Source organism: Chiloscyllium punctatum, chromosome 10 (assembly GCF_047496795.1).
Source record: "Chiloscyllium punctatum isolate Juve2018m chromosome 10, sChiPun1.3, whole genome shotgun sequence".
Lineage (NCBI taxonomy): Eukaryota > Metazoa > Chordata > Chondrichthyes > Orectolobiformes > Hemiscylliidae > Chiloscyllium > Chiloscyllium punctatum.
Genome location: NC_092748.1, coordinates 41,152,554 through 41,179,741, shown reverse-complemented (window position 1 = coordinate 41,179,741; position 27,188 = coordinate 41,152,554). Strand labels below are relative to the sequence as shown.

Genomic DNA, 27,188 nt, shown 5'->3' with positions numbered 1-27,188 from the left:
ATTGCTACTGAAAAGGAAAAGCGGCAGGATGGTCATGATGGGTTAGCAGATGCCAAAATCCAATATCTGTGGATGAGGGATACCTGTATGCATGGTGCCCATTGATCATGCCCTGGGTTAGTTTTGTTGTAAGCAAAATGAATGTGAATGGTGAGCTGAATTTGGCAGGTACCACGCTGATTTCCTTGTTGAATTTTCCCTGTGTTAGTTTGTTTGGCAAGTTTGGTAAAATGGGAATCTGGATATTAATGAAATGATCTGTATCATTAGCAAGGCATTTAATAAGTGTTAATCCCTGTCAGTTGGCATCTCACCACAACATTGTGAGAATCTCATCATGCTGCTTCTGAAAAGCATAGAAGATAGAGCCAGATGATCTCAACATTGAGATGCTCTTTGCTGAACAGCTTATCTGATTCTGCCACACATGACCAGAGCCCATGTTGCTCAGATTTATGTAAGGTTCCACACATGGGTGGATGATATAGACAAAAAGGAAAACATTCTTTAGATCAGGAATCCACAAGGAATGGATGACTTTCTCACAGTTCCTTTGATTTTTAGCAATAATATTGTCAACCACAGTGATCCTCAGTCAGTCATGTCACCACAGACTTACCAGACCATAGGGCTGCTCTCTCATTAGAGACAGGTAGTGATTTAATTTGACAGCCACACACCTCAGGTAAGGAGAGCTATTCATGGTAACCTTAGCCAGTGTGAGAATTGAACACACGTTGTCAGTATCACAAACCAACCATCCAGCCAACTGAGCTAAACCTCAATTCAGTAATGAGTCATCGGATCTAGGTTATTTGCTTGAGTTAGTTTTTGCAGAATCTTTCAGTGCTGATTTTCTTCCATCTGGCTTGAACAAATTATCGGGCTTGCTTGCAGACTTCTGGAGGTCTGATCTAACTGCCTCTCACGTCTGTGACAAAATGCAACTTGAAGCCAATCCAAAAGCTGTTTTCTAAAACTCAAAGACACCTGGCGCAAGGTGACTCACAAAAGTTTTAAATCAACTTTCTCCCAAAATTACACCGATAAGTGAGTACCAGAGTTCTATTTTCTTTGAATTGTAAAACAACTAATAATACAAACTTCCATTTTCCAGTTTATATTTCCAAACAAAGTATATGTGACCCTCCTATAAAGGACTGGAGGTGGAAGTCAATTAAGAATAATAGGCAGAGGATATCAAAGCTGAAGCAAGCAAGTGTTTGGGCAGGTAAACTGAAGTGGCAATGCATTGCTGATACAGGGCCAGAGAAGTCTGAGATAGGTGTCAGAGATTATGGTGTCAGGATCATGTTGTCCTAGAGTGGAAGATGAAAAATGATGGAAGATTAAAGATATGAACAATGAGAGACAAAGAAGATCTTGAAAGTGGAGTGTGAATGGAATAGCTATTTTTAGGTGTGTTTACTCAGGTGATTTGCAACCAGAAAATCATACTTTAACAGGAAATCAATTTCTATCCATTCCCACCCTCATGTTCCTCCGATACAGGGCCAGTTGCACCATTACATCCTGCTGAGCTAACTTCGTGATTTGAAGATAGAATGTCTCTAGAAGAGCGAAACTTTGACAGCATCTAACATCAGCAAAACAGGAAAACACCTCATGAATCTGCAAATCTCCTTCCAAAGGAGGATCAAGTACAATTAAGTTGAAGCATTTTGAGTCCATTGTTAAAAACCTAAGTACATAATCTGTGCAAAGGCGCTGTGTCATCAGCTGCCTGCCTCAGGTGGATGTAAAAGATCCAGTAACACTTTTTGAAGAAGAATATGGTATTCTCTATGATGTCATAGATTATCCCTCAACTAACATTATTGAAAAAAACAGATTAGCTGGTCGTCATTTAAATATTTACGCAAAATATTGCTGTACACATTTTGGTGACCGTGTTCCTTCATTATAGCGGTGATGACATTTCCAGAATATTTGATTAGCTGCAATGTGCTTTGGGAAAAAAAATGAGGTTTTGAAAGGCACTATTTGACATTCAGCTCAAGGGCAATTAGGTTTAGCAACAATGTTGACATGCCAGCAACAGCCACAACCCATACACAAATGGATGGCATGGTGGTATAGTGGTTACCACTGCTGCCTCACAGCGCCAGGACCTGGGTTTGATTCCACCCTCAGGTGACTCCCTGTGTGGAGTTTTGAGCTGTCCTTGAGCTGCACAGTCCAAAGATGTGCAGGTTAGATGAATTGGTCACGCTAAATTGTCTATAGTGTTCAGGAATGTGTGGGTAAGGTAAGCTAGCCGTGGAGAAGGGTAGGGGGATGGGTATAGGTGGGATGCTGTTCAGAGGGTGGGTGGGCTTGTTGGGCTGAATGGCCTGTTTCCACTCTGTAGGGATTCTATGATATCTATAGTGGAAATACAAATGCAAGAGAGAGATAGATGGCTTGAAATAAATTGCTGAGACAGACTTGGACCTGTTTCCTTACCCATCACACATTGATATGGACTGGTATCCTTCAAGCTTTGTAGCCAATTGTTTTTCTCTACTAGACATGCCCATGGTCCCTTGTGGCCTAAACAATAAGCTAAAGAATATAGAAAGTTAGTCAGGAATTTAAAAAGGAGGTCCTCAAGGGTAGTAGTAATTGGATTAGTCTTGGTGTTACGAGGTGGTGAGGATAGGAATAGGAGAAAGAGCAGAATGATGTATGGCTGAGGAGCTGGTGCAGGGGATCATTATTCAATCATTGGAATCTCTTCTGGAGTAGAAGTGACCTATATAAGGACGGATTGAACATGAATTGGAAGGGGACTCGTATGCTAGCAGGGAGATTTGCTAGAGCTGCTTGGGAGGATTTAAACTAGCAAGGTGTGGGTGGTGACCCAGGGAAATAGTGAGGAAAGAGATCAGTCTGAGATTGGTATAGTTGGGAAAAGGAGTGAGTCAAACAGTCAGGGCAGGCAGGAACAAAGCAGAGAACAAAGTAGGACTGATAAATTAAACTGAATTTATTTCAATGCAAGCGGCCTAACAGAGAAGGCAGATGAACTCAGGGAATGGTTAGGAACATGGGACTAGGATATCATAGCAATTACAGAGTCATGGCTCAGGAACAGATAGGACTGGCAGCTTAATATACCAGGATACAAACGCTATAGGAAAGATAGGAAGTGGGGTGCAAGAGAGGAGGGGAGTGGCATTTTTGATTAGGCATAAAGTTACGGCTGTACTTAGGGAGGATATTCCTGTGAATACATCCAGGGAAGTTATTTGGGTGGAACTGAGAAATAAGAAATAGATGATCACCTTATTGGGATTCTACTATAAACCCCCCCAATAGCCAGCAGGAGATATCAGTATCAGTAAGATGACTGGTTATCTAGTAACAGTGGTTATGGGAGGGCAATTTAATTTTCCAAATATAGATTGGGACTGCCATTGTATTAAGGGTTTACATATAGAGGAATTTATTAGGTGTGTACAAAAAAATCTTCTGATTCAGGATGTGGATGTACCAACTAAAGAAGGTGCAAACATTGACCTACTAGAGTCAGAGTCATAGAGGTGTACAGCATGGAAACAGACTCTTCGGTCCAACCCGTCCATGCCGAACAGATATCCCAACCCAACCTAGTCCCACCTGCCAGCACCCACCCCATATCCCTCCAAACCCTTCCTATTCATATACCCATCCAAATGCCTTTTAAATGTTGCAATTGTACCAGCCTCCACCACATCGTCTGGCAGCTCATTCCATACACGTACCATCCTCTGCGTGAAAAAGTTGCCCTTTAGGTCTCTTTTATATCTTTCCCCTCTCACCCTAAACCTATGCCCTCTAGTTCTGGACTCCCCGACCCCAGGGAAAATACTTTGTCAATTTATCCTATCCATGCCCCTCATAATTTTGTAAACCTCTATAAGGTCACCCCTCAGCCTCCGGCGCTCTAGGGAAAAAAGCCCCAACCTGTTCAGCCTCTCCCTGTAGCTCAGATCCTCCAAACCTGGCTCTTGGGAAATAAGGCAGGGCAGGTGACATAGGTATCAGTGGGGAACCACTTTAGGGCCAGCGACCGTAATTCTCTTAGATTTAAAATAGTGATGGAAAAGGATAGACCAGATCTAAAAGTTGAAGTTCTAAATTGAAGGAAGGCCAATTTTTACGGTATTAGGTAAGAACTTTCAAAAGTTGACTGGGGCAGATGTTGGCAGGTAAAGGGATGTCTGGAAAATGGGAAGCCTTCAAAAATGAGATAAAAGAGTCCAGGGACAGTATGTTCTTGTTTGGGTGAAAGGCAAGGCTGGTAGGTGTAGGGAGTGCTGGATGACTAGAGAAATTGAAGTTTTGGTTAAGAGAAAGAAGAAAGCATACGTCAGGTATAGACAGGATAGATCGAATGAATCCTTAGAAGAGTATAAAGGCATGAGGGAAATCAGGAGGGCAAAAAGGAAACATGAGATAGTTTTGGCAAATAGAATTAGGGAGAATCCAAAGGGATTTTATAAATACACTAAGGAGAACCCAAAGGGATTTAATAAATACATTAAGGACAAAAGGGTAACTAGGGAGAGAATAGGACTCCTCAAAGGCCAGCAAGGCGGCCTTTGCGTGGAGCTGCAGGAGATGGGCAAGATACTAAATGGGTATTTTGCATCAGTGTTTACTGTGGAGAAAGACGTGGAAGATACAGAATGTAGAGAAATAGATGGTAACATCTTGAAAAATGTCCATATTACAGAGGAGGAGGTGCTAGATGTCTTAAGGTGGATAAATCACCAGGACCTGATCAGGTGTACCCTAGAACTCTATGGGAAGCTAGGGAAGTGATTGCTGGGCCTCTTACTGAGATATTTGGATCATCGATAGTCACAGGTGAAGTGCCAGAAAACTGGAGGTTGGCTAACGTGGTGCCACTATTTAAGAAAGGTGGTAAGGACAAGCCAGAGAACTATAGACCGGTGAGCCTGACATCAGTGGTGGGCACATTGTTGGAGGGAGTCCTGAGGGACAGGATTTACACTTATTTAAAAAGGCAAGGACTGATTAGGGATAGTCAACTTGGCTTTTTGTGTGGGAAATCATGTCTCACTAATTTGATTGAGTTTTTTGAAGAAATAACAAAGATGATTGATGAGGGCAGAGTGGTGGACATGATCTACATAGACATCAATAAGGCATATGGCAAGGTTCCTCATGGGAAACTGGTAAGCAAGGTTAGGTCACATCGAATACAGGGAGAACTAGCCATTGGATACAGAACTGGCTCAAAGGCAGAAGACAGAGTGTGGTGGTGAAGGGTTGCTTTTCAAACTGGAGGCCTGTGACCAGTGGAGTGCCACAAGGACCGGTACTGGGTCCACTGTTTTTCATCATTTCTATAAATGGTTTAGATGTGAACATAGGAGGTATAGTTAGTAAGTGTGCACATGATACCAAAATTGGAAGTCTAGTGGATGGCAAAGAAGGTCACGTCTGAGTACAGTGGGATCTTGGTCAGATGGGCCAATGAGTCGAGGAGTGGCAGATGGAGTTTAATTTAAATAAATGTGAAGTGATGCATTTGAAAAGCCAAATCAGGGCAGGACTTATACACTTAATGGTAAGATTCTGGGGAGTGTTGCTGAAGAAAGAGACCTTGGAGTGTAGGTTCATAGTTCCTTGGAAGTGAAGTTGCAGGTGGATAGGATGGGAAGAAGGCGTTTAGTATGCCTTCCTTTATTGGTCAGAGCACTGAGTAAGTGAGTTGGGAGATCATGTTGCAGCTGTACAGGACATTGGTCAGGCCATTTTTGGAATATTGTGTGCAATTCTGTTTTCCTCCTATCAGAAAGATATTGGGAAACTTGAAAGGGTTCAGAAACAATTTACAAGGATGTTGTCAGGGTTGGAGGATTTGAGCTCGAGGGAGAGACGGAACAGGCTGGGGCTGTTTTCCCTGGAGCATCGGAGGCTGCAGGGTGCCCTTCTCGAGGTTTATAAAATCATGAGAGGCATGGATAGGGTAATGGGGTGGGGGAGTCCAGACCTAAAGAGGGCAGGTTTAGGGTGAGAGGGGAAAAATTTAAAAGGAACCTAAGGGGCAACATTTTCACGCAGAGGGTGCTATGTTTACAGAATGAGCTACAACATTTATAAGGTATTTGGAGGGGTATACGAATGGGAAGGATTTAGAGGGATATGGGTTGAATGTGTGGTGCTGGAAAAGCACAGTAAGTCAGGCAGCAGAATCAATGTTTCTCCTGCTCCTCGATGCTGCCTGGCCTGCTGTGCTATTCCAGCACCACACTCTCGACTCTGATCTGCAGCATCTGTAGTCATCACGTCCTCCTTTTAGAGGGATATAGGCCAAGTGCACACAAATGGGACTCGATTAATTTAGGTTATCTGGTCAGTACAGACGAATTGGACCAAAGGGTCTGTATGTACGCTATACATCTCTATGACTCTAAAGAGTAGAGCTGGAAAAAGCACAGCAGGTCAAGCAGCATCAGAGAAGAAGGGGAGTCATGATTTCAGGTCAAAGGTTCCAATCTGAAATCTCAATTCCCCTTTATGCTGCTTGACCTGCTGTAATTTTTCCAGTTCCAATCTGACTCACCGGCATCTGCAGTTGTCTCCATAAAGCTCTCAAAGTACCTTATGTAAAGAAGTGGTTTAATCACTTATAAGTGTTTGCAAGTGGGCGGCACGGTGGCACAGTGGTTAGCACTGCTGCCTCGCAGCGCCGGAGACCCGGGTTCAATTCCCGCTTCAGGCGACTGACTGTGTGGAGTTTGCACGTTCTCCCCGTGTCTGCGTGGGTTTCCTCCGGGTGCTCCGGTTTCCTCCCACAATCCAAAGATGTGCAGGTCAGGTGAATTGGCCATGCTAAATTGCCCGTAGTGTTGGGTAAGGGGTAGATGTAGATGTAGATGTAGGGGTATGGGTGGGTTACGCTTCGGCGGGGCGGTGTGGACTTGTTGGGCCGAAGGGCCTGTTTCCACACTGTAAGTAATCTAATCTAAAAAAAAAAGTATCTTTTTACATAGCTTCAGAACCCTTCCTCCTTTGGAGATCATGGTGCAGAATATAACTTCATTATACAGAACACCACTTAAGTGTATCACAGGCCAAGGTGAATCAATAAAGCCCCCTCTGAATGTCTACAATGGGCTCACACCAATACACATGTAAAATTCTCTGTCCCATTTTCTACAATTTTGCAATGAGAAAAAAAGATGTATTTTGGGGAGAGGAGAAATATTAATTCTACGGTCTCAAGACAAGGAAAACAAAATTGCATCTCAAAAGAATTTAAAATGGACACTGGACTAATGTATCTGAACAATAATTTCACATATTTAACGTCACTTACAATTACGTTTTGGACTTGTGTATGTTTAATGAAGCCGCAGCAAAATCTATGGAACATCACCATTCATCACACTAGAAAACTGCACTGCCAGCCCGTGTGGCCCTGGGCAGCGGTGACAGGCCCAGCTGCCCCAGGGCAGCAGGAACCCTTGAGCCCGCCCTGCCAGGCCCACGTGCCTCAGGGTAACAGGGACAGATGAGCCCGCCCTGCCAGGCCCACGTGCCTCAGGGTAACAGGGACAGATGAGCCCGCACTGCCAGGCCCACGTGCCCGGTAGCAGGGTGGGATAAAATGTGAACCAATAGGATTGGAACGCGGAGACAATGGTTTGGAACATCCGGACATTCATCAGCCAATCAGCCTCCCCGCCTACGTTCCTCCCTGATTGGATACTTTTGTGTGTGTGTGTGTGTGTGTGTGGCGGGGGTGGTGCACGCCTTGAGAACCACTGGTAATTTTACACATTGTTTTTTTTCCCCGATTGAAAAACAGTTTTAAAAAAATCCCAGAAGCAGTGGAGTTGAACCCAGTCCAAAGTTAGAAGGGGCGAAATAACCGAACAGCGTCACTCGCCCCGCCTTCTCCAACGGTTCCTGCGTCACGTAGCGACAGGAACGTTTCACGACTGCCGTAAATGCGCCGGCGCTCTATAAAAGGCGCTGGCAGCGCACGTTTGCGTCGAGTGGGCTTTTGTGTGAGAGTTGTGGAGTAGTCAGGGGTGCTGGGTAGTGGGGCAAAAAAAAACCCCGAAAGGCAGGTTATAGTCGGAGTAGGGCGAAGTCAGGAGCTTTTATCCCGGTCATATATTCTGATCACGGGGTTTAATCATGACTCGAGTCAGCTAATTAAAAAAAAGTTGCTGCTAGCTCAGATGAGAGTTTAAAAGAGTGTATGTATGTTCCTGTCTGTGAGCCAGAGTTTGCTTATCACTGCAACAAAAAAATTAGCGTGGGAGTGATTGGGGGAGGAAGAGCAGGAGTGAGAGCTGAGCTGTTTTCTCTTTGGTTTTAAAATTTAAATCCCTGACTTTTTTCGGTACTCACTGGCTTTTTGAATCAGAAGGAAGCATTAACTAGAATTGTCACCAAAGGGACTTGTAATCTGCGGAAGTTGCAATTTTTTTTTCTCTTCGCCCTCTTTTTTTTCCCCCGTGTGAGAGAAGCGGGGCAGTAAGCAGCCGCCTTCCCGCACACGGAGCCAGGACTCTAGCCAGCGAGGCTGTTTTTTCCCCTCCTGAGTGATGCTTTGTGTTGCGTTGTGTGTCCGCAAATTTTCACAATCACCATGAGCATGGCCAACGACACATACGCATTTGTAAAAGACATTAAACCAGGAATGAAAAATTTAAATGTCATCTTTATTGTTCTGGAAATAGGTAAGTTAGGTAGGGGCTCCAGCCCTGAAAAAAGAAATAAGTTGCCATTTGATCGTTTAAATAATGACCAGACGGTCTGTCTATTTAAGTTTACTAAAAAAACCCAAGACACGCTGGAAGTATGATCATTGAGTCCTTTTGGAAAAAAAAGGAAAGTGAACCAAGCCAGTTTTTAAAAAAGTGTTAGCGAGGTACAGGTCAGCTTCCTATATCAAAGCGACGCCTCCAAATTTCTTTTATCTGTGAGTTTTATTTCTGGTGCAGTTAAGTGCATCCGCTTCTGGACAGCCTTATGAATGTACGCTTCTGAAACTAATTATAGGTTTTTATTCACTCTCTGTGCAGGTCGCGTTACCAAAACTAAAGATGGACATGAAGTGAGGTCGTGCAAAGTAGCCGATAAAACTGGCAGCATCACAATTTCAGTGTGGGATGAGGTTGGAGGTCTAATTCAGCCCGGGGATATCATTCGCTTGACGAGAGGGTACGTCAATGTGGCCAAATGGCAGAACGTGTCCGAATGACACAGCGTGCCAGTATCGTTAGATGTCTGTTTACAGTAAAAATATTAACCATTGCAAACTGGCAGGCGTTCAGTTACAATGGCAATTCGGGGAATGGGTAAAGAACGCTAGTTTAAATTGCCACTGGGATTCTTGATGATCCTGCCAGGATAATTAAAGATGTTTCATTTGGACCTAGTAGGTGAGGTGTTAGTTTTCTGCCTGAATAACAAACTTAAGAATATGACTCCCATGGTGCACGAAGTCCTTTGGAGATACTGGAGCTGAATGGACTCCTGTAAAATAAGCTTAGTGATATGAAGTTTTTTTCAAATGATTAAAATTTAACAATATGACATTAATTTGTACAACCTTAATAGAGATGTGCAATGACAACTTGATCCACTTAGATTATTAAGAATTTGCAACTGATCAATGCCAAATGTTTTTTTCAGAATCTGTTTTGTACAGATGTTAACCTATCTTCAACTATGGCTAACTCATCACTGTATATGCAGTTCTGTTCCCCTCTGTTTTGGTTTTCAGCCATAAGTCACTCCCATGTTCTAATGTTGATATACTGTTAGTGGTTTTAATAAGTCAACTCTTGACTAGGTTGTCTTACATCTTGCCACTGAATAATGGAGACATTTTTAGGAGCTGAACTGTGGCTTGAAATACCATGTCATGTGTTCTCTTCAGAGCTGTCTTCATCTTTGCCTCTCTGACCGCTTCAACAATTATGACTTTATATGGCTCATTTTTAAAATTAACCCCCACAAGGTACTTCAAAGGAGCTTGACACTCTCTCACGGTGAGAGATTTGATGTAAAATATAAGCTGTCCAGAAGTAATTTTAAGTAGTGTCTTAAAGGACGATAGTAAGAGAATTCTTGAGGCTAGGACCTTAGTAATTGGAGGTTTGTTGACTTTGGTGTGGTCACGCATGCATGAGGGGCTAGAATCAGAATTGCACATATCATAGAGACTTGAAGATTAAATAGCAAACATTGAAGGTGTTTAGGGATTCTAAAACAGTATGAGAATTTTAAAAAAAGGACTTGACTGACTAATGTAGGTCTGTGAACCTGGTGGATGGGGAAACTGGACTTGCTGAGAGTTAGGATGTGAGCAGCAGTTTGGATGGTGTCCAGTTTACATGGTAGAAAGAGGGACACCAGTCAGGGATGCATTGGAATAGACAAAGAAATAGGTCTGTTTTGAAGAAAAAAATCTCATGAGTACTGGATACCATTAGAGCAGTTGACAGAGGTGATCAAGCAGAGCTGGGTACCATCAGAGCATGTCTGAAAGTTAATGCTATGTTTTGGGGTGATGTTCCTGTGGGGTAGCATGTAGATGAGCAATAAGGAGCCCAGGATAGATTTTGGATGTGTTTTGGTTGGGGAGGGGGTTAGACAGGTTGGTAACCTGCCATTGTAAGTGATTCTCTGGCTAAGATTCTGAGTCCAGGTTAGAATAACCCTACCTCGCTGGCTGCCAAGGAGAGAATTTGAGGAGGTCGATGTGGCCACCATCAGTCAAAAGTTGTCAAACTAAAGGATGAAGTGACAAGGTTTTTCCCTCCTTCATCCTTAGGGTATGATTTCTGACTTATTGGTCTGAGTCACCTTAGTACAAGAACCGGAATGGAAACAGGATTGATGGGAGTTGTACATGGGCTTCCAAGAATGAAGGAAAGGTATCTGGGAGGTGAACATGCATTAAAGGACATTGAAGAAGAGAATGAGATGAGGATGGGATATAGTTTGCCAGGATGGCAGGGTTGCGGTTGGTTTTCTTTTGTTTTGGAGAGGGGTAATGAGGTCTGAAGACTGGCACAAATCTTCCCTTTTGAGTTCTTGTGCACCTTTTGGCTGTACGAAGTCCTTGCAAGTTGGCTGCTGTCTGATACACTTCAATCTATAATATATTGCTTGCAGTCTCATGCCCACTTTCTCTGTGTAATTTGTTAACCTTGGTAACGTCCATCCTATGACTTTATTCTCTCCCTGGTCCATCTGCAAGTGCCAGATTCTTACATTCCTACATATCCCACTGTAAATATTGTGTCTCGAAATAACAATAGCTTTGATTTGATTGCCACCTTTTGGTATTCTGCTAAGCCTCCGAATTTATGCTGCTCTTGAAATTATGAACACTAAGTTTCTTGTTTATTGATCTTGTAACTTTTAATTTCTGCCACTAACCTTTGATTGAAGGGCCCAGATCTTGCTGGAGTGAGGAACCTTCGCCATCGTTCAGCTCCAAGATACTGGAAGTTCAAGCTGACAACAGAATGGTGACAGCAACTAGGATCTGAGTGTATGATGGGACCAAAGGACTAGCTCTTCAATAATTGAGAAAGACACGAGTAATAGATGGAGGGTGAATTAATTAAACTGGGGGCAGAATGAGCAAAGGGTAAAAAGATGAGATTGAGATAGTCTTTTAAGTTTGAGAATTTTCTGTTTGGGGCAAAATTACACTCAACAATTTCAGTTTATTTTCTGAACTGGAGTTGGTTGGAATTACTATGCAGTTAAAAGGTATTTCTGCTAAATACCACTTAACTTTGTGCAACTCCAGCAAATTCCAAAAAGAATAATATGAAGGGTAAAGCTATGATGCTGTTTGTGTGAAGGACACAATGAAAAGAACCAAGCCAACCAATAATCTTGTAGCCATTTGTAATTCTGCCTGGACCATTTGCCCATTTTCCCAATGATACTGGTGAACTGAGCATTATCTTTCCAGCAAGATGTGAGCTGTAACTTCTGCTATGTGCCTCTTGCATCAAATTCTGGGTATGATAGCCAACCAGTTTTCACTCTGCCCTTTTGATATTTAAACTATGGCATGTGTCTTCTGTTTTGTTACAGATCTACTTGCATTGTCTCCTTGCATTCCACTATCATTGCACTTCGCCCATTGTATCTTTCACACTGAGTTTTAAGATCCTCTGCCTTCCCAGCTCTCCTGCTGAATGTTTGTTTGTATTGCTGCTTCCTATAACACTCCTGTCCTGCTCCAGGGTCTGGTTATCCTACAAAAGTTTTTTTTAAGTGAATTGATTGAAAGATGGTACACGTTTCAAGCTGAATGGGGGTTCAGCATTGTGCTAAATTGAACTTGACTAAATTCATGTTTGACTTCACACAACGTTAATCTTTATTTCCCTGAGGTTGTCGATATGCAGTATACTGAACTTTAGCTGAGATCTGATCGTTTGCCTGGTTGAACATTGAAATTGTGACTATATTTCACAGACACTTGTGTTTTTTTTAAAAAAAACATTGTGGATAAATGAACTCTGTTCAGACCCAGGATCCATATGTGAAGGACAATGTCAAATATCTACATCATCCTTAACCTACAACTTATTACAAGCCCACTTTTAAAACTGAGGCATTTCTTACAGCTAAAACCATACAGGTTGAATGGAAGAAGCACCTTTTATGTTTCGCTACAGATACAGGAACCTCAGGGGCTCAGGGTACAGTATTTGCAATTTATCACTGGATTAATTGTTCAAGAAATCAAAGCACCTGAAGCCTTTTCTGAATGAATAAATGCTGGAGTATCAATCTGTTCTATTCTAAGCAGATTTTCTGAAAATTCTGTAATATATTCAAACCACAGCCTCATGTTTGTGCTTTTTAAACACTTTAGAAATGTTGTTTGCTTCAGTGATTTGGCAAAGTTGATTTTTGCACTCTGTCTGGTTCACTTCCAACACTGGATGTTTCCAGGATAAATTTGTTCCAGCTTAGAGTTAAATGATTTAGCCATCAAACAAGCATTTGTCATGGTTTTGTTTTGACTTCAGCATGAAAATTGTATTTCTCAATAAGTTCCCTTGTTATCATAGTATAAAATAATGGCAGATGAGTTTACACCCTTCAAGCTGTTTGCATAAAGGTGAAAGCTCCAGTGCTATTTGAGCAATACTGAGGCCCAATATGTGTATATATAGATGGTTTAATTCAGTTATCCACTTTATAAAAATGATGCGAAAGCTCAGTGTAGAAGCAAAATTATCCTTGATGTTTCTGTCTGACTCTCTGTATGCACGAGCTGTACTTCTGTAGCATCTACATGTTTTCCGTCCTTCATGGGCAGTTTACCTTAAGATAGTTATGGTGAGAACATGCCTGTCATTTACTAAGCAGCTTTAAATCTGCTGCATGATGTTCAGTTTGTTTGTTTTTCACTGTGCAATTTGACATGTTGCAAACCAGTGGGGCACATGTCAGCACTACAGTTTGTTCAACTGTATTAATCTTGAAATGGTGTGCAGCGTTTATTTTTCTTCTGCTTTCACTCTTAACATAAATGGGAAGGCCAAGCCTCTTAGCATGAGGCAAGATATATGGGTGAAAGCAGGAAATGATTCTTGACGTCATTTGGTGAGTGTGGGTTTACACACATCTGTTAACATGTCAGTTTCCTATTTTGCTGCCTTCACATTGCAACTTCTTTCTGTTTTTTTTTCTTAAGCAATTTTTCTAGTCCAGAAAAGAAATCTTGTGCAAAAGGATGATTAGCTTCTGATTTCTCTAGATTTAAGTTCTGGTCAATTTTATTTTCAAATGGCTGTAACTCCATTTTTAGATTTTGCTGGCAGTTATACTTGTGGGAAAAGGGGAATTTAATTGTGCTTGTCAAAAAAAAACTGTCTAAAAATACACAGCAGTTATACAAACATTACTTCAAAAGTGGGCAAGGATCAGTTCTGTGATTATCACTCATATTAAAAATGTTTGAGCCCCTTCAGCAGCTGAAGGGTGATTGTATACCTCAATTTTGAAGCAGAGTTTATGGTCTAATTGTAATGAAATGAACTTTGGGTTTAGCGTATAATAAAGTATCTGATTTGGACATAACAATATTATATATCAAAACAGAATTAAAGTAGTAGATTGTGTACTTGTACCATATGTGCACTTTGATTTGGAATTTTGAATGGTTCTAGAATGATTTGAGTTTAATTACTTGGTTAGATGTGGAAATATAGGTACTATAGTTGGTCCCTGATACTTGTTCAAATTTCACTTGGTCGTTAGTAGTTTACAGTGGTGTCAATTTCTATACCGCTGGCAGACGGTAAGATTGTTCCTTTATGATACAAAATTCTCAACTGCTGAAACAAGCAACTAATCTGGCTAGGCAGTTTAAGTGTAAAGAGTCACAAGTCTAAAAAATGAAAGGCATCTGCATGGAAAACAAAAGCATCCTTGAAGGTGAAGGGAGCATCTGGCCTATTCTGCAAATTAACGTGATGGAATTATGGATCCATATTACCTTGATTAAGACAGAATTCATGAAGTATAACCCGTTACTATGTGGCTCAATTTTCCATATTCTAGTGCTGGTTACTTGAGCAGAACTTGCTCAACATTTTATTTGATTTTCAGTCCCTTTTAAATCTTCCACAAGTAGCTTGAGAAAGTACTCTGTTGCCTAAACCACTGGCAACAAACCATCCTGATTATTTTTGGCATCCACTGTCATCAAGAGGCAATTAATGGTGTTTTTGTTATCCGTGCAGACTGCTTATATGTTGTACAAAGAGCCATTTCCTCCAACCAATTCATCCTTTTCTGTCTGCCCAGCCCAAAAATAATCCATTTGAAATCAGTGTATTAACTGGTAATTGTAGACAGTTTTCTGATTATTTTCCAATGCAGTGCTTTTATTTGTTAACTTGTATTTATTGCGATTGGGAAACTTCTCTCAACAGACAGAAGTTATTCTGCACATACACAAGTGTAAGCAGGTTTTTAAATGCTGAATATAAAACCAAAATATGGTTAAGATGTATGCTCTTAGAACATTCTAATAATAAAACTTCAGTGAAAATGGAGATGTGGCTGACAGCTGTGCCATTTCCAGAGTGACTCAATTTTTAACATTTCCTGTCTATGGAGGATCTCCTGAGCTGTACAATTGAAATTACAGGCTACTAAGTATCCACAAATGGAGCAGATGCAAAAAGGCTGAATGGTCTACTCCTATTTTCAAAATCTGTTTTTACATGTTTCTGTGCCATTTAAAGGATTAATGAAAGTTACAATTCAACTCCTACAGGTTGGAGCTGGAAGAACAAACTAATTTTAGATACCTCTATTCTGGGGTAGAGTTTGTCATAACTATTTGGTTGAAGCTTTCATTCTTGAAAGGAATGGCAAAAAGATTAGGCCTATTCTGGCATTGATGGTTATTATACTTGAGTACATGTGACAATAAAATCTAAATTTGTCTTTGGACTAGACGTTTCTGCCATCCTGTGGCAGGAGGTGGTAATTGCATGTACTTTTTACAAGTTGTAGTGGAAGATGTGCTATTAAGTTACTGGACTCACTGTAGAGCCTCTTTGTTTAGTAATGTGCTCCTAACGTTTTTCCTCTTGCATTTTGTACAGTATTTGAATTATTTTACCATTTTTAATTCACTGATTTTTCTCCATGACCTTTGTTTGCTCAGCTATGCTTCAATGTGGAAAAACTGCCTAACACTCTATACCGGGAGAGGTGGCGATCTTCAAAAAATAGGAGAGTAAGTATGACTGGGTGACATCAAGAATTCCCAGGAAACTCGCTGTGTTCAAGTTCATTCTTGTAAACTGTCAGACTGACTTCATTCATTTATAGCTCTTGTGCATCTGGGCAGCCAATCATGTACCTGTGGGGGCTGTACCCAATAGCATTGATGCCTTCAGGTAAGCAGAGAACTGGAATGAGAAATTTCAGACTCTGGTTTCTTTTAATATATTGTTTCTGCATTTCGTTTCCCCCAGTCCTTCTACTGGATATTTTAGTCTCTTAACAGGACTAAAATAAAAGCTTAATTGCTAAGTTGAGCTTACTTCTGCTTTCTATAGAGATTTAAGCACAATTCTAATAGAACAAAAATAGCGGCAAGAGAAAATGCTCCTTCCCAAAGCTTGCTCTCCATCAATAAAGTCATTGTTCATTCAGGCTTGGCTTGCACTCACTCTGTATTCCACAGTTACCTTTTGAGTTTCCTATTGTTCAATCTGACTCAACACAACCTTGTGTATTTTTGGTGATGTAGACTCCACAACTCTACAGAATTTCAAGATTTTCAGTGCTCAGAAGAAATTTCTCTATTAGCACACCAGTTTCTTCAACGACTATTGATTTGACTCTGCTCAATCTATGGGTAGAGTGCAATTAATGTTCAAGTCATAGATTTCTATTCTCTGCACCATCTGAGTCAGACATGGTTTTGGTGGTACCTGACTTCCTTCTCTGTAAAACAGCATGGCATTTTGTTTTGGTTGGAATGATTCCAAAGGATCTGTCTTTGGGCAGAGAACTTGATATTGCATCAGTCACATTTGTGCATGTACTTCATTTCTATATCAACTTTTGCAGACTGCATTTTCCTCAACTTTTTTTTTCTGTGCATCATCTTAATGTCAGCAGATTTGACCACAGTACAGTCAGTCCTTTCATCCAGTGCATTAATATAGTTTGTAAATACTTGTGGCCTGAACATCCTTCCCTGTGCAGTAACATTTTTCAGAATTGTTTTGGTTGACCCATTCTCTATCCATGCTTGTATCACCTACCCCTTTACCATGAAGTCTTCAATTGTGTGGTAATGTTTCTGTTTAGTAACTTAAATGCTGTTTTATGTCAGTATCCTAGTCAGTACAAAACATTTTGGGGCTTTAATTACTTGGGTTTTTCATTTATTCTCATTAAAGATAACTGGTTTGACTTTCTGCTCCAAAAATGTACATCTCATTTTTGGAGTTGTGGGAAAGGCCATGGGCAAGACTAGTTTAACATCAAATAACTAGGAATCTTTGTTTAGTTTTGGGATCACACTGCATGATTCACAATGCAGAACCTGAACTAATAGCCTTACCACTAATCTGTCAAGGGGGCTATTTTGATGTATTCTCCACAGTGGAACACTAGTTGCAAAAATATTGATAATGAAGCTTCAAAGAGAAGAATTCTATTTTTTTGTATACATGTTTTCATGGTATTTCTGCACTGCAAAAATCTATTATTGCTGACATAACCATTTGAATCTCCACATAACAAAGTCATTCCTTGTATATTATGTAACCTGTATAACATTGTGCTTGCTCGCGATGTCTGTTAGTAAATTTTAGGGTGGGGATGAGAAGGTAGACTTGGGACCAAGTTAATGAGAAGCAGGAGGTGATTGATGCAGATCTGGCTGCTTTGCTCCAAATTTCTCTAACCCAATACAAATTGCTGGGTAAACACAGCAGCATTTATGAGAAAGTGGGTTTGAAATATTAACTTTACTTTCTCTTCTCAGATGCTGTCAGACCAGTTGGGTTTCCACAGCAGTTTCTGCTTAAGATTGTCAGTATCTGTCTATCTTTTTTATTTCATCTGACTAGTGCCGGAAGTGACAATTAGCCACTTTTGTAACCTGTTTCTGGCCATGCAAGTCTCTTGAGGTGGGGATTTAGGGTTGTAGGGAAATGTGGTGGTGGTGGTGGTGGTGGTACTGGTGAAGAGACTGTGTACTGCTACTTTGTGTGCCAATACTGCTCTGATTATGTTTAACAGTAACCTAAAGATGTTTCCTTCATTTCCTTTTTGGTCAGTACATCAGCTGATGGTAGCTGAAACCAGGGCAGTTATTTTTCAACTCTGTAGATCCTCCATTTTGCTGCCCCTCAACCGATGTTGCAACTAATTTTCAAATTTTTGCTGAGTGTAATATTTTAATGTTTTCTTTACTTTGCTGTCAGGTTTTGTATGGTATATTCAGAAGTACCCAACTTTAGTGAACCAAATCCAGAATACCTCAACCAGCTGAACCAAACAAACAAAGTTGTAAGTGGCATTAGGATTGTTGAAAGCATGTTCTGTTGGCATTATGATGCTTTTTAAAAAATCAATATGCTCTATTTTGTGTAATTCTTTTTACTGCAGAGTTTTATTCCTCATTGTCTGTGATTACTATTCTTTCTTTTTAAATTTTAAATGGTTTACCAAGGCACAAAGTGAACATAGAAACAATTCTCCTCCTAGTCAGCTGGCTACAAATGGACAGATGCAAGCAGGTAAGCTTGGAATGCAGATCACTCTACAGTACAGTGCGATAGATGTGCTTGTGGATGATCACTGCAGTGTCTACTTGTTCTTCTGTACTCTTCATTTTAACTCCTCATTTACCCTGTATTCTAATCATTCATTGCCTTTTAATTTTATCAACTGGTCTGCAGAAAACTTTCACCTTTTGCTAAACTAATTGTTCTGAAAATATTTATCCTTGCTAACATTAACTAATGAAGATATTTCTAATTTTAATGTTTTACTGATGCCCTACCAAATATAGGCGTAGGGATGTATAGCACGGAAACAGACCCTTTGGTCCAACTTGTCCATACTGACCAGATATCCCAACAAATCTAGTCCCACCTGCCAGCACCCGTCCCATATCCCTCCAAATCCTTCCTATTCATATACCTATCCAAATGCCTCTTTAATGTTGCAATTGTACTGGCCTCCACCATTTTCTCTGGTAGCTCATTCCATATACTTACCATCCTCTAGTGAAAAAGTTGCCCCTTAGGTCTCTCTTTTTTTATATCTTCCCCCTCACCCTAAATCTATGCTATCTAGTTCTGGACCCCACCCCCCCCCCCCTCTCAGGGAAGAGACTGTCTATTTACCCTATCCAAGCCCTTCATGAATTTTTATAAACGTCTATAAGGTCACCCCTCAGCCTCTGGTCCAGGGAAAACAGCCCCAGCCTATTCAACCTCTCTCTATAGCTCAAATCCTCCAACTGTGGTAACATCCTTCAAATATTTTCTGAACCCTTTCAAGTTTCACAACATCTTTCTGAAAGGAAGGAGACCAGAAATAAGAATTGTCATTGTTAGGCCTTGGGTGTTATCTAGAAAATACATAGTTTGAAATAAAATCAGAAATTGCTGGAGAAACTCAGCATGTCTTGTAGTTTCTCACTCCACAGATGCTATGTTTTCCAGCTGCATTTTTTAAAAAGGAAAGAATCTATTGTTTTGTTTAGGAAAATGCTTGACAAGGTATCACTTAAAGCTGTTTAGCAAAACTGAGTCACGTGGATTCGGCTAGGTATCAGATCAAATGTTCAAGGTGAAAAGCTGCAAGTTGTAGCAAATGGTCATCTTTCAGATTGAAAGATGGTGTTGTTCACTACTTATGACCACTTTTTTACATCTAGATTAGATATCTGAATGTAATGCAATTTGCAAATTATGCTAGATTTGTAGTATTGGCTGATAATGAGGAGGCTACCAATTGGCCAAAACATTTAGGCTAGCAAATTGGGCAGGTATGTAGCAGATGGAATTTAATAGAGAAATGAAGTAATGAATTTTGGCAGCAGATTAGGGTGAGGCTTTGTCACAATAGCATAATGAACCTGGGTGTTAATGAGCCCTAATCTTTTGAAGGCAGAAGTTTCAATGCTTAGAGTATATGAAATATTGACTATAACTATGCATTAAACGCAAACACAGGGAAGTTGAAGTTTTATGAAGATAAGGTCCCATCTGGGTTCTGGTCACCACTATTTGTGGCAAGAATAGGTTACTTTTTGTGGCAAGTTGGATGTGCTGAAGTTCTCTTGGATGAAAGAAAATGAGGGAAGGTTTGATAGAGGATCACAACGTGTTGATCAAGTAGACAAAAATTACTCTTATTGCCTGACACAAGGATCAAGTTCTGGGCAGCCAATACAGGGGAATGTGAGAAGAGCTCTTCATTTGAATAGTACTGACTGGGAATTGTTTTGCAAGAATGGTGGAAGTTCAGATAAAAGATTTGAAAGGAAGTAACTCCTTCATGCTGGGAAGAAATAAGCTTCTGTTGAGATTGGAGAAGCTGGGGTACTTGCTCTTAAAGCAGTGTGAAGTGGAGGAGGGCATCCAAAGTTGTCCAGGTTTTGCTACAAGTGTGATGGTAAACATGAATTTACAATCATTAGTGAAAGAACTAGAGAATCTTCATTTTTTTTTGGGTAAGGAGAAGGATGTTTTCCTTATTTGGAAGGTTCAAAGCTGGCAGCAGCGTGGTTGGTTCAGTGGCTCAGTTCTGATTTCTGTTCTGAAGTCTAAGAAAAAGAATTAGATTTTGTATGCTGTTTTGCTGCTTGCTGATGTAACACTACATCAATGAACAAGTTAGTTGCAGTTAAATTGCTGAAGCATCTGACTGCAATTCACATATCAAGTATGTAATGTCCTGAGTTGTGAAAAGATTAAATATTTATAGTACAAAGTTTTGAAATGATCCATTTAAGACTGGGGGATATTTCCTAGCAATGTGATTTTGGCATCTGTCCCTAACTTGGTGTCGTGTTATGAGTGTTTGGAGTAATTCTCCGTGTGTCCCCATAACACTGTTGATGATTGTGTGGAGGTCTAATTAAAGATGTCTTCTAACCCCCATTGCAAATTTGGAATGCTGACAAAGTCCCACCCCTGTTAAGGTACATAATTCCTCTTCCAGTTGCACATTATCACATTTGTTGGTAGATACATTCTCTCTCTGTAGAAATTGGCAGCTGTTTCCTGTCTCACAACAATGGCTACACTTCAAAAAGTACTTAATTGACTCAGGATTTTAAGACTTCATGAAAGGCTTGCTTTTGTTCAGTGCCCTTTCTTTTGGCTGGACAGTCTCTGGAATAGTCGGCAATTTCAGGATAAATGGGGTTAGTCATTTAGGATTGAGGAAATATTTGTTTTAAGGAATGTAAATCTTTGGGAATTCATGGTGCTCAGGATAGAGAATTCCCAAAGATTTGCGGTCCTTAAAATATTTCTTCAATCTTAAATGGCTAACCACATTTATCCTGAAATTGACTATTCTACACTGGCCAAAAGGATTAGCCTTCTCATATCTTCTATACCCACCCTTTTCCAGCATTTTACTCATACTTTCCTATGTGACCACCCTAGTCCTTGAGCTATAGAGCAAATGGACAGACTGTAATTGATCTGGTATGACAGCTCTTCCATGAAGGAATCAAATATAATGAACTTTGGTTGCATCCTCAGTATATTTTTTCTTTTGGTGCAAAGACAAAAACTCTTCATAGTATTCAAGGTGTCATAGAGATGTACAGCACGGGAACAGACCCTTCAGTCCAACCCTTCCATGCTAACCAGATATCTCAACCCAATTTCTCTAGTCCCACCTGCCAGCACCTGGCCCATATCCCTCCCAACCCTTTCTATTCATATACCCATCCAAATGCCTCTTAAATGTTGCAATTGTTCTTGCTGTAGACTTATAAATAATTACAGCAAAACTTTCTAACCTTGTAATGCATTCCACTTGCAATATACCATCTGAGTATCATGTTATTTTTGATTCAAAATCCCAAGTTTACTCTGAATTCTAATATTTAATGACTTATTTTTTAATGCTTTTTCATTCCTACCAAAATGGATGATTTCGGTTCCCTAATATTTTGTGCATCACCCATCCGCTACCTCCAATCTTGAAGAACAACTTGTTGAATACCTTCTGAAAGTTTAAGTCCTGCATGTGCTTTTTGCTGTATCGCCTGATAATTACATCCTCAAAATAACTGATCTATCAAGCAAGATTTCCTATCATTAGTGATTGTCTATACATTTACTCTCTACCACCAAAGTGTTGCTGCTATTTCTTGAACATATGTTTGATTTGAAAGTCTACTCAATGTTCAAATGAGTTTAATATGTAGCATTTTTCACAATATAAACATTAATGTCAAGGATTTTGTTAATCATTTTTTTGTTTAGGAAATGGCTCACAATGTGGGCCATTGCAAGGGGGACTTCCCCCATCAAGCAATAACCATCAACATCAGAACCCTAACTTTGTAGGTGGTGGAAGACCCAATGGACGGGGACCAATAAGTCAGCCACCGATGACTCTAGCGCAAGGATCTGCTGCAGTGACCACTGTTAGCAATGGAAGAGACCCACGTAGAGCATTCAAAAGATGACGTGCCAAATGTATATATCGGCCTTGTTCAAACCTACACCCTACTTGAACCCACTCGATGCACTTTTATTTTTACATAACTGAGTTTGTATGTTTTGTTTTAATCCTCTTAAGATGGGATTTTGAACTGTAAAACATTGGCTCAATAGTTGAGGTGACTTGCAGTGTTCAAGCTGCACAAACTTATTTTATGAGCTGAAAATGAGTTGTGAAAGTAGAGGTGATTGTGTTGAGAGCAGTGGGGGAAAAATAAATTAGGTAAAATGTCAATAAAATTCCATTAAATTACTGATAGCATGTAGTGAAAGGCATTCTGTCACCTTACTGTCATTGGGTGTGTTCAGTTGAATCTTGTTCATGTATTCTGTGCTAAATTTACAAAGGAGCTATCTCTCCAACTGGTTTATCATAGTGCAGGAAATTGACATTATGCTCCAGTGAGGTTTTAAAAAAAGTTGTTTTCCATTTAAAATTAACTTCCAAAGCCAAGAACTTAGGTTTCATCTACAGTCTCTCATCTCCAGCCAGAGTAGCAGTCTGACTATCTAATGGCTTGCTTCTATAGCTTGAAGGGAGGGTAAAATAACAGCTTGTTTCCTTCAGGCTGCTGAGCAGTGACTTGCTGGAGGAGAGCAGGATGGAGGGTTGGAATATTCTATCTAATCATGCTTCACTGTTGAATAGTTTGCTGCTAAATTTAAGGAATATCACTAAGAACACAAGGTGGCTGACATCTGTTGGTATATCTGTCTTCAATCCCTTTTAATGTTGGAAGATTCTGAGGAAATGCCATTGAATTCTTTAAAAGCCATAGGTCAAATGACATGCAGAAGTAGTCTGTAATTGCACTTTTATTGGGCATCAGTTGTTGCATTGACGCCATGCAGTTTAACATTGGATCAGAGCTGACAGTAAGGTTGTCAGTACTGTTGCTACAGAAATGTTTACTATTTATAAATGTATAACTGGTTTAGAGCAGATTTTAACATGTCTGCTTACATGCTAGTTTTAATGAGCACATTCACTAATGTGAATTTTAATATCTTAAACCTTGATGTATAAGTTTTTAAGTGATTTATTTCTTGCTTCCAGCCTGTTTTGTGCAATTTTAAACTATGATCTAGGCCTAACTTTAGGTTCATAATTACACCATTGCTGCTGTGCTTCCCCCATTTAAAGAGGGGTGGGGAAGTTATTCCACTGTCTGAGCCTGCAGTTCCATCTGTGGGACTTGAATTTTGTGAATTAGCTACCACACTTGCTGCATTGTGGTGGTGACGACAATTCAAAAATAGTTCTGTGGTGGCCTAAAGAGAAATGGTACTGTGCAATTTAAGTTTCTTTGTGCACATAGGTTTGCTGTATACTTTTTATACCTAGTGTTATTTTATTTGTCGATCTGTACTTCTGGGTGGATAAGTTTTTCACCCGTATGCTTTAAATGCTGTCCCAGTCCCCTTAAATTTAAATCAATACGCGATGGCTACATTTAAATCTATTAAAGGGAATTGTAAGTTTGTTATTACAGATCATGTGATCTGTTAAAGCCAGTGGCTAATTGAAAATTAGAAAAGCATTTTAAATTTTTGTTTATTGCAATTCACTAAGTTTAAGGATCTGTTATGATAAGCAGAATTTGAACAAATTGCTACTGCAGAAATTCAGTAATCAGAAGTAGCAACAATATCAATTTTTTTTTTCTGAAGAACCAGCGTGTTTGACCAGAGGAAAGAATTGCCCAATAAGTATATAGAAGATGGGGAGGTTGTTTGGATGTTTCTACCCCATACCCTCTTCCTTGTTCCTGATTTCTGTCTAGCCCCAAGCAACCTCCCCCATCTTCAATATAGTAGTTTAGTAATTCTAAATAAATTAGAGAACTAACCATTTGCTGAGGTATCAGAATGAGGTCTTTAGTTTGAAAATTTGTATTTTCCAAGTCAGCTGGTTAGCAAATAGCAGTTCTTTCCTCTGGTCAAATCAAATATCCCTGATACCGCTGCCTTTGATCCTATTAGTTTTCTTTCCTGGTCTTCCATCTAGTACCAGCTCTGTTCTACATATAGTCAACTTCCATCAGGGCTATTAGATTCTGCACAATAGTACCATACAGAGTTGTTTTTGTGACAAAAACACTATAAAGTTACTTTATACTTGGCCTGGTCTTCCTAGAGCTCCCTGAGCTTTGAGATCAAGGCTTGAGCCTTTCTTGCTGAACGTATCTCACCAGCTCACTAAAAGAACCAGAAGCTTTCACTTTTGTAATGTTTTTATAATGTATTTTTGCTAGCAGTTGATGACTTTTTAAAAAAAAACTTGACTTTACATGTACAATACAAATGGACTTGCTTCCAGGCCTAGGTGTAACTGATGCATGGCCTTGGAAAGGCTAGTATAATGGGCCAAGAGCACTTCATGATGCGATGAGATATATAGCAGGAGTGTTTGTGTCAATGCCAACTGGTGTATTTTATTTTCAGCTGCTGTATCGAAATAGTTTTTTTTTGACGTTTCTGTTTTATGGGTGATGGTTGCTGCCATTAGAAATGTTGAAATGCGCCTAGTACTATTTTGTTTCTGTATATAATGGTCTTTAGGGGGAGGATCTTTGGTACTTACCTGGTAATGTCAATGTTTCTAACGCTTTACTAGTAAGAAATCTGCTGACCGTTCACAACGTCGGCTGTATCTGCTGTTAAGTTGAAAGTACAGTGGCCCTCGGAGGGCCGTAAGTATATTCTTGTCGGTAAATGAATCTTGAAAGGGTGCAGCTGGTTATGCAAGAACCATTAGTTTTTCTCTTTCGTATTCTTGTGAATTTATAAACACGCATCATTTCTTTAAACATTCACCAGCCTTTCTGCACCGCAATGATTTACTGAGGGATAGATTTTCCTTTGTTCGTTATAATGGCGAGTGTGCAATAGTTAAAAGCTGGCTAACCTGCACATTCAACAAAGTTATCTGAAATAGCCCGAGCGCGCGTTATCGTCGAGTTGAGGGGGTTAACCTTTTTGGGGTTAAACATTGCCAGTTGTCGCCGGCAGATGGCGGTATTCTGGTTAATAAATATTAAACATTAATCTTTCCATTAACACAGTCACCGAGTCATAGAGCACAACGCGTCGGCGTTGCTGGTAGAATTTGCTGTGTACGTTTGAGAGCTTACCGAAAATTGAAGCAATTTTTGCCAATACCGCAGGCGATGCGGCAATGCAAACTGAACTTCTGAAACACATTACCCAATATCCATATCACTGCTTGATTAAAGGATGACATTCTCTTCATGGTAAAAACAATGACTGCAGATGCTGAAAACCAAATACTGGATTAGTGGTGCTGGAAGAGCACAGCAGTTCAGGCAGCATCCAACGAGCAGCGAAATCGACGTTTCGGGCAAAAGCCCTTCATCAGGAATAAAGCATTTTGATGAAGGGCTTTTGCCCGAAACGTCGATTTCGCTGCTCGTTGGGTGCTGCCTGAACTGCTGTGCTCTTCCAGCACCACTAATCTAGTATGACATTCTCTTCATGTCTACTCCTTAACATTTTCTCCTGGAATATTTTAATGTTTTCATTTTTTACAGTTGGGCTTGTCATTAAAATTTGCTATAAGGGAAATAATTCTTTTAAATACGAGCCATAATGCGTCCAACATATTTTGATCGATTCTGGGTGAAAAATGCCTTTTCCAACATGCTTATGATTTAAATACCTAAACGCGCGGCCGATGACCTTTATTGTCATTTGACGTCTTCGAGGAGAGACTGCTTTATAGGCCAGATTCATTAGCAATTTTTTCGTTTTCCCTATTTTTAAAATGTAATATAATCCAGCTCTTTGCACTCGGATTTATTGTGCGTTTCTACTTTAATAAAATGCCTCAGCGCTGTTCACCTTAAGGGTTTCATATAGAATTTGGCACGAAGCCCTACAAGGTAGTATTAAGGTAGATTGACATGTCTTTATTTAGCATTTGACAAGTCTTACAAAGGAGCGGGGTAGAGAATGTAGGGAGGGAATCCAGATGTTATGCTTTAAGATGGTGCAGTGAAAAGTGAGGCTGTGCAGTTCACTAGCATTGGAAGGAAGATTGTAAGGCTCGAAACGATGGCAGAGATGGAGGCGTGAAGCCATAAATGTATAAATAACATATTTCATCTAGTCTTTAGGGCTCGCCGCTGAGATTTGTGTTTTGAAATTTGCATTGTATCCATTAAGTGGCACGTTTCTTAAACCTGAGAATGCAAATGGGGGTCACAATAGGTTAGAAACAATCTTCCACCTTCTTCCCTGACCCTTTTCAACACTCCCCTGGCGCCTCGTTCGAAAATATTGAACTTCAATTGTATTGAAAAGGCAGGACGTTAAGGTTGGAATTGGAAGGGAAGGGTACCGCTTGTGATTTGAAGTACTGTTGTCCTTGAATGGGAATAAATCCTTCAGCCTTGGCGCTTAACTCTGCAATTTTCTTCCAAGCTTTATCAGGTAGGAGTATCCAGCATTTAAAAAATGAAATAATTAATAAGCTAATATGGGGAGAAGAAATTAACACAATACCTGTCACTGGGGGGAAAAAAAACCCTGAGGAAAATGATGGAGCTTAAGGCCTTAAGACCTAATGGATCGTAGGAACGTAAGGGAAGTAGCTGCCGAGGTTATGGAAACACTGGTAGTAATCTCCCAGCCTCCTTAAGGCTCTATTGATAGTTTGTAGAATATTGGAAAACTTACTGTAACATGTTTATTCAAAAAGGGAGCCAGAAACCGTTTCTGTAATTGAGGAAACTGTTAAGAGTCCGCAGAGCATTTGGAAATAAGTAACATGATGAAGTAAAGTCAGCACAGCTTCACGAAGGAGAAATTATGTCTGATAAATTCATTTTATTTAAAGAGATGGCAGGCAGGTTAAAGGAAGACCTGTAGCTGTAATCTCTTTGGAGTTCCAAAAGATTTTCAATAAGGTAC

General features: G+C 40.1%; 1 protein-coding gene across 1 annotated transcript; it reads left to right on the top strand.

The window, feature by feature from the left end:
- The first annotated feature begins 8,028 nt into the window (after positions 1-8,028).
- On the top strand, positions 8,029-25,070 carry LOC140482062 (SOSS complex subunit B2-like). Its single transcript, XM_072578967.1, has 6 exons — positions 8,029-8,711; positions 9,057-9,195; positions 15,701-15,772; positions 17,982-18,066; positions 18,230-18,296; positions 22,017-25,070. The coding sequence occupies exons 1-6, from the start codon at positions 8,621-8,623 to the stop codon at positions 22,220-22,222; spliced, it is 660 nt and encodes a 219-aa protein (XP_072435068.1). The 5' UTR covers positions 8,029-8,620; the 3' UTR covers positions 22,223-25,070.
- Positions 25,071-27,188: the final 2,118 nt, after the last annotated feature.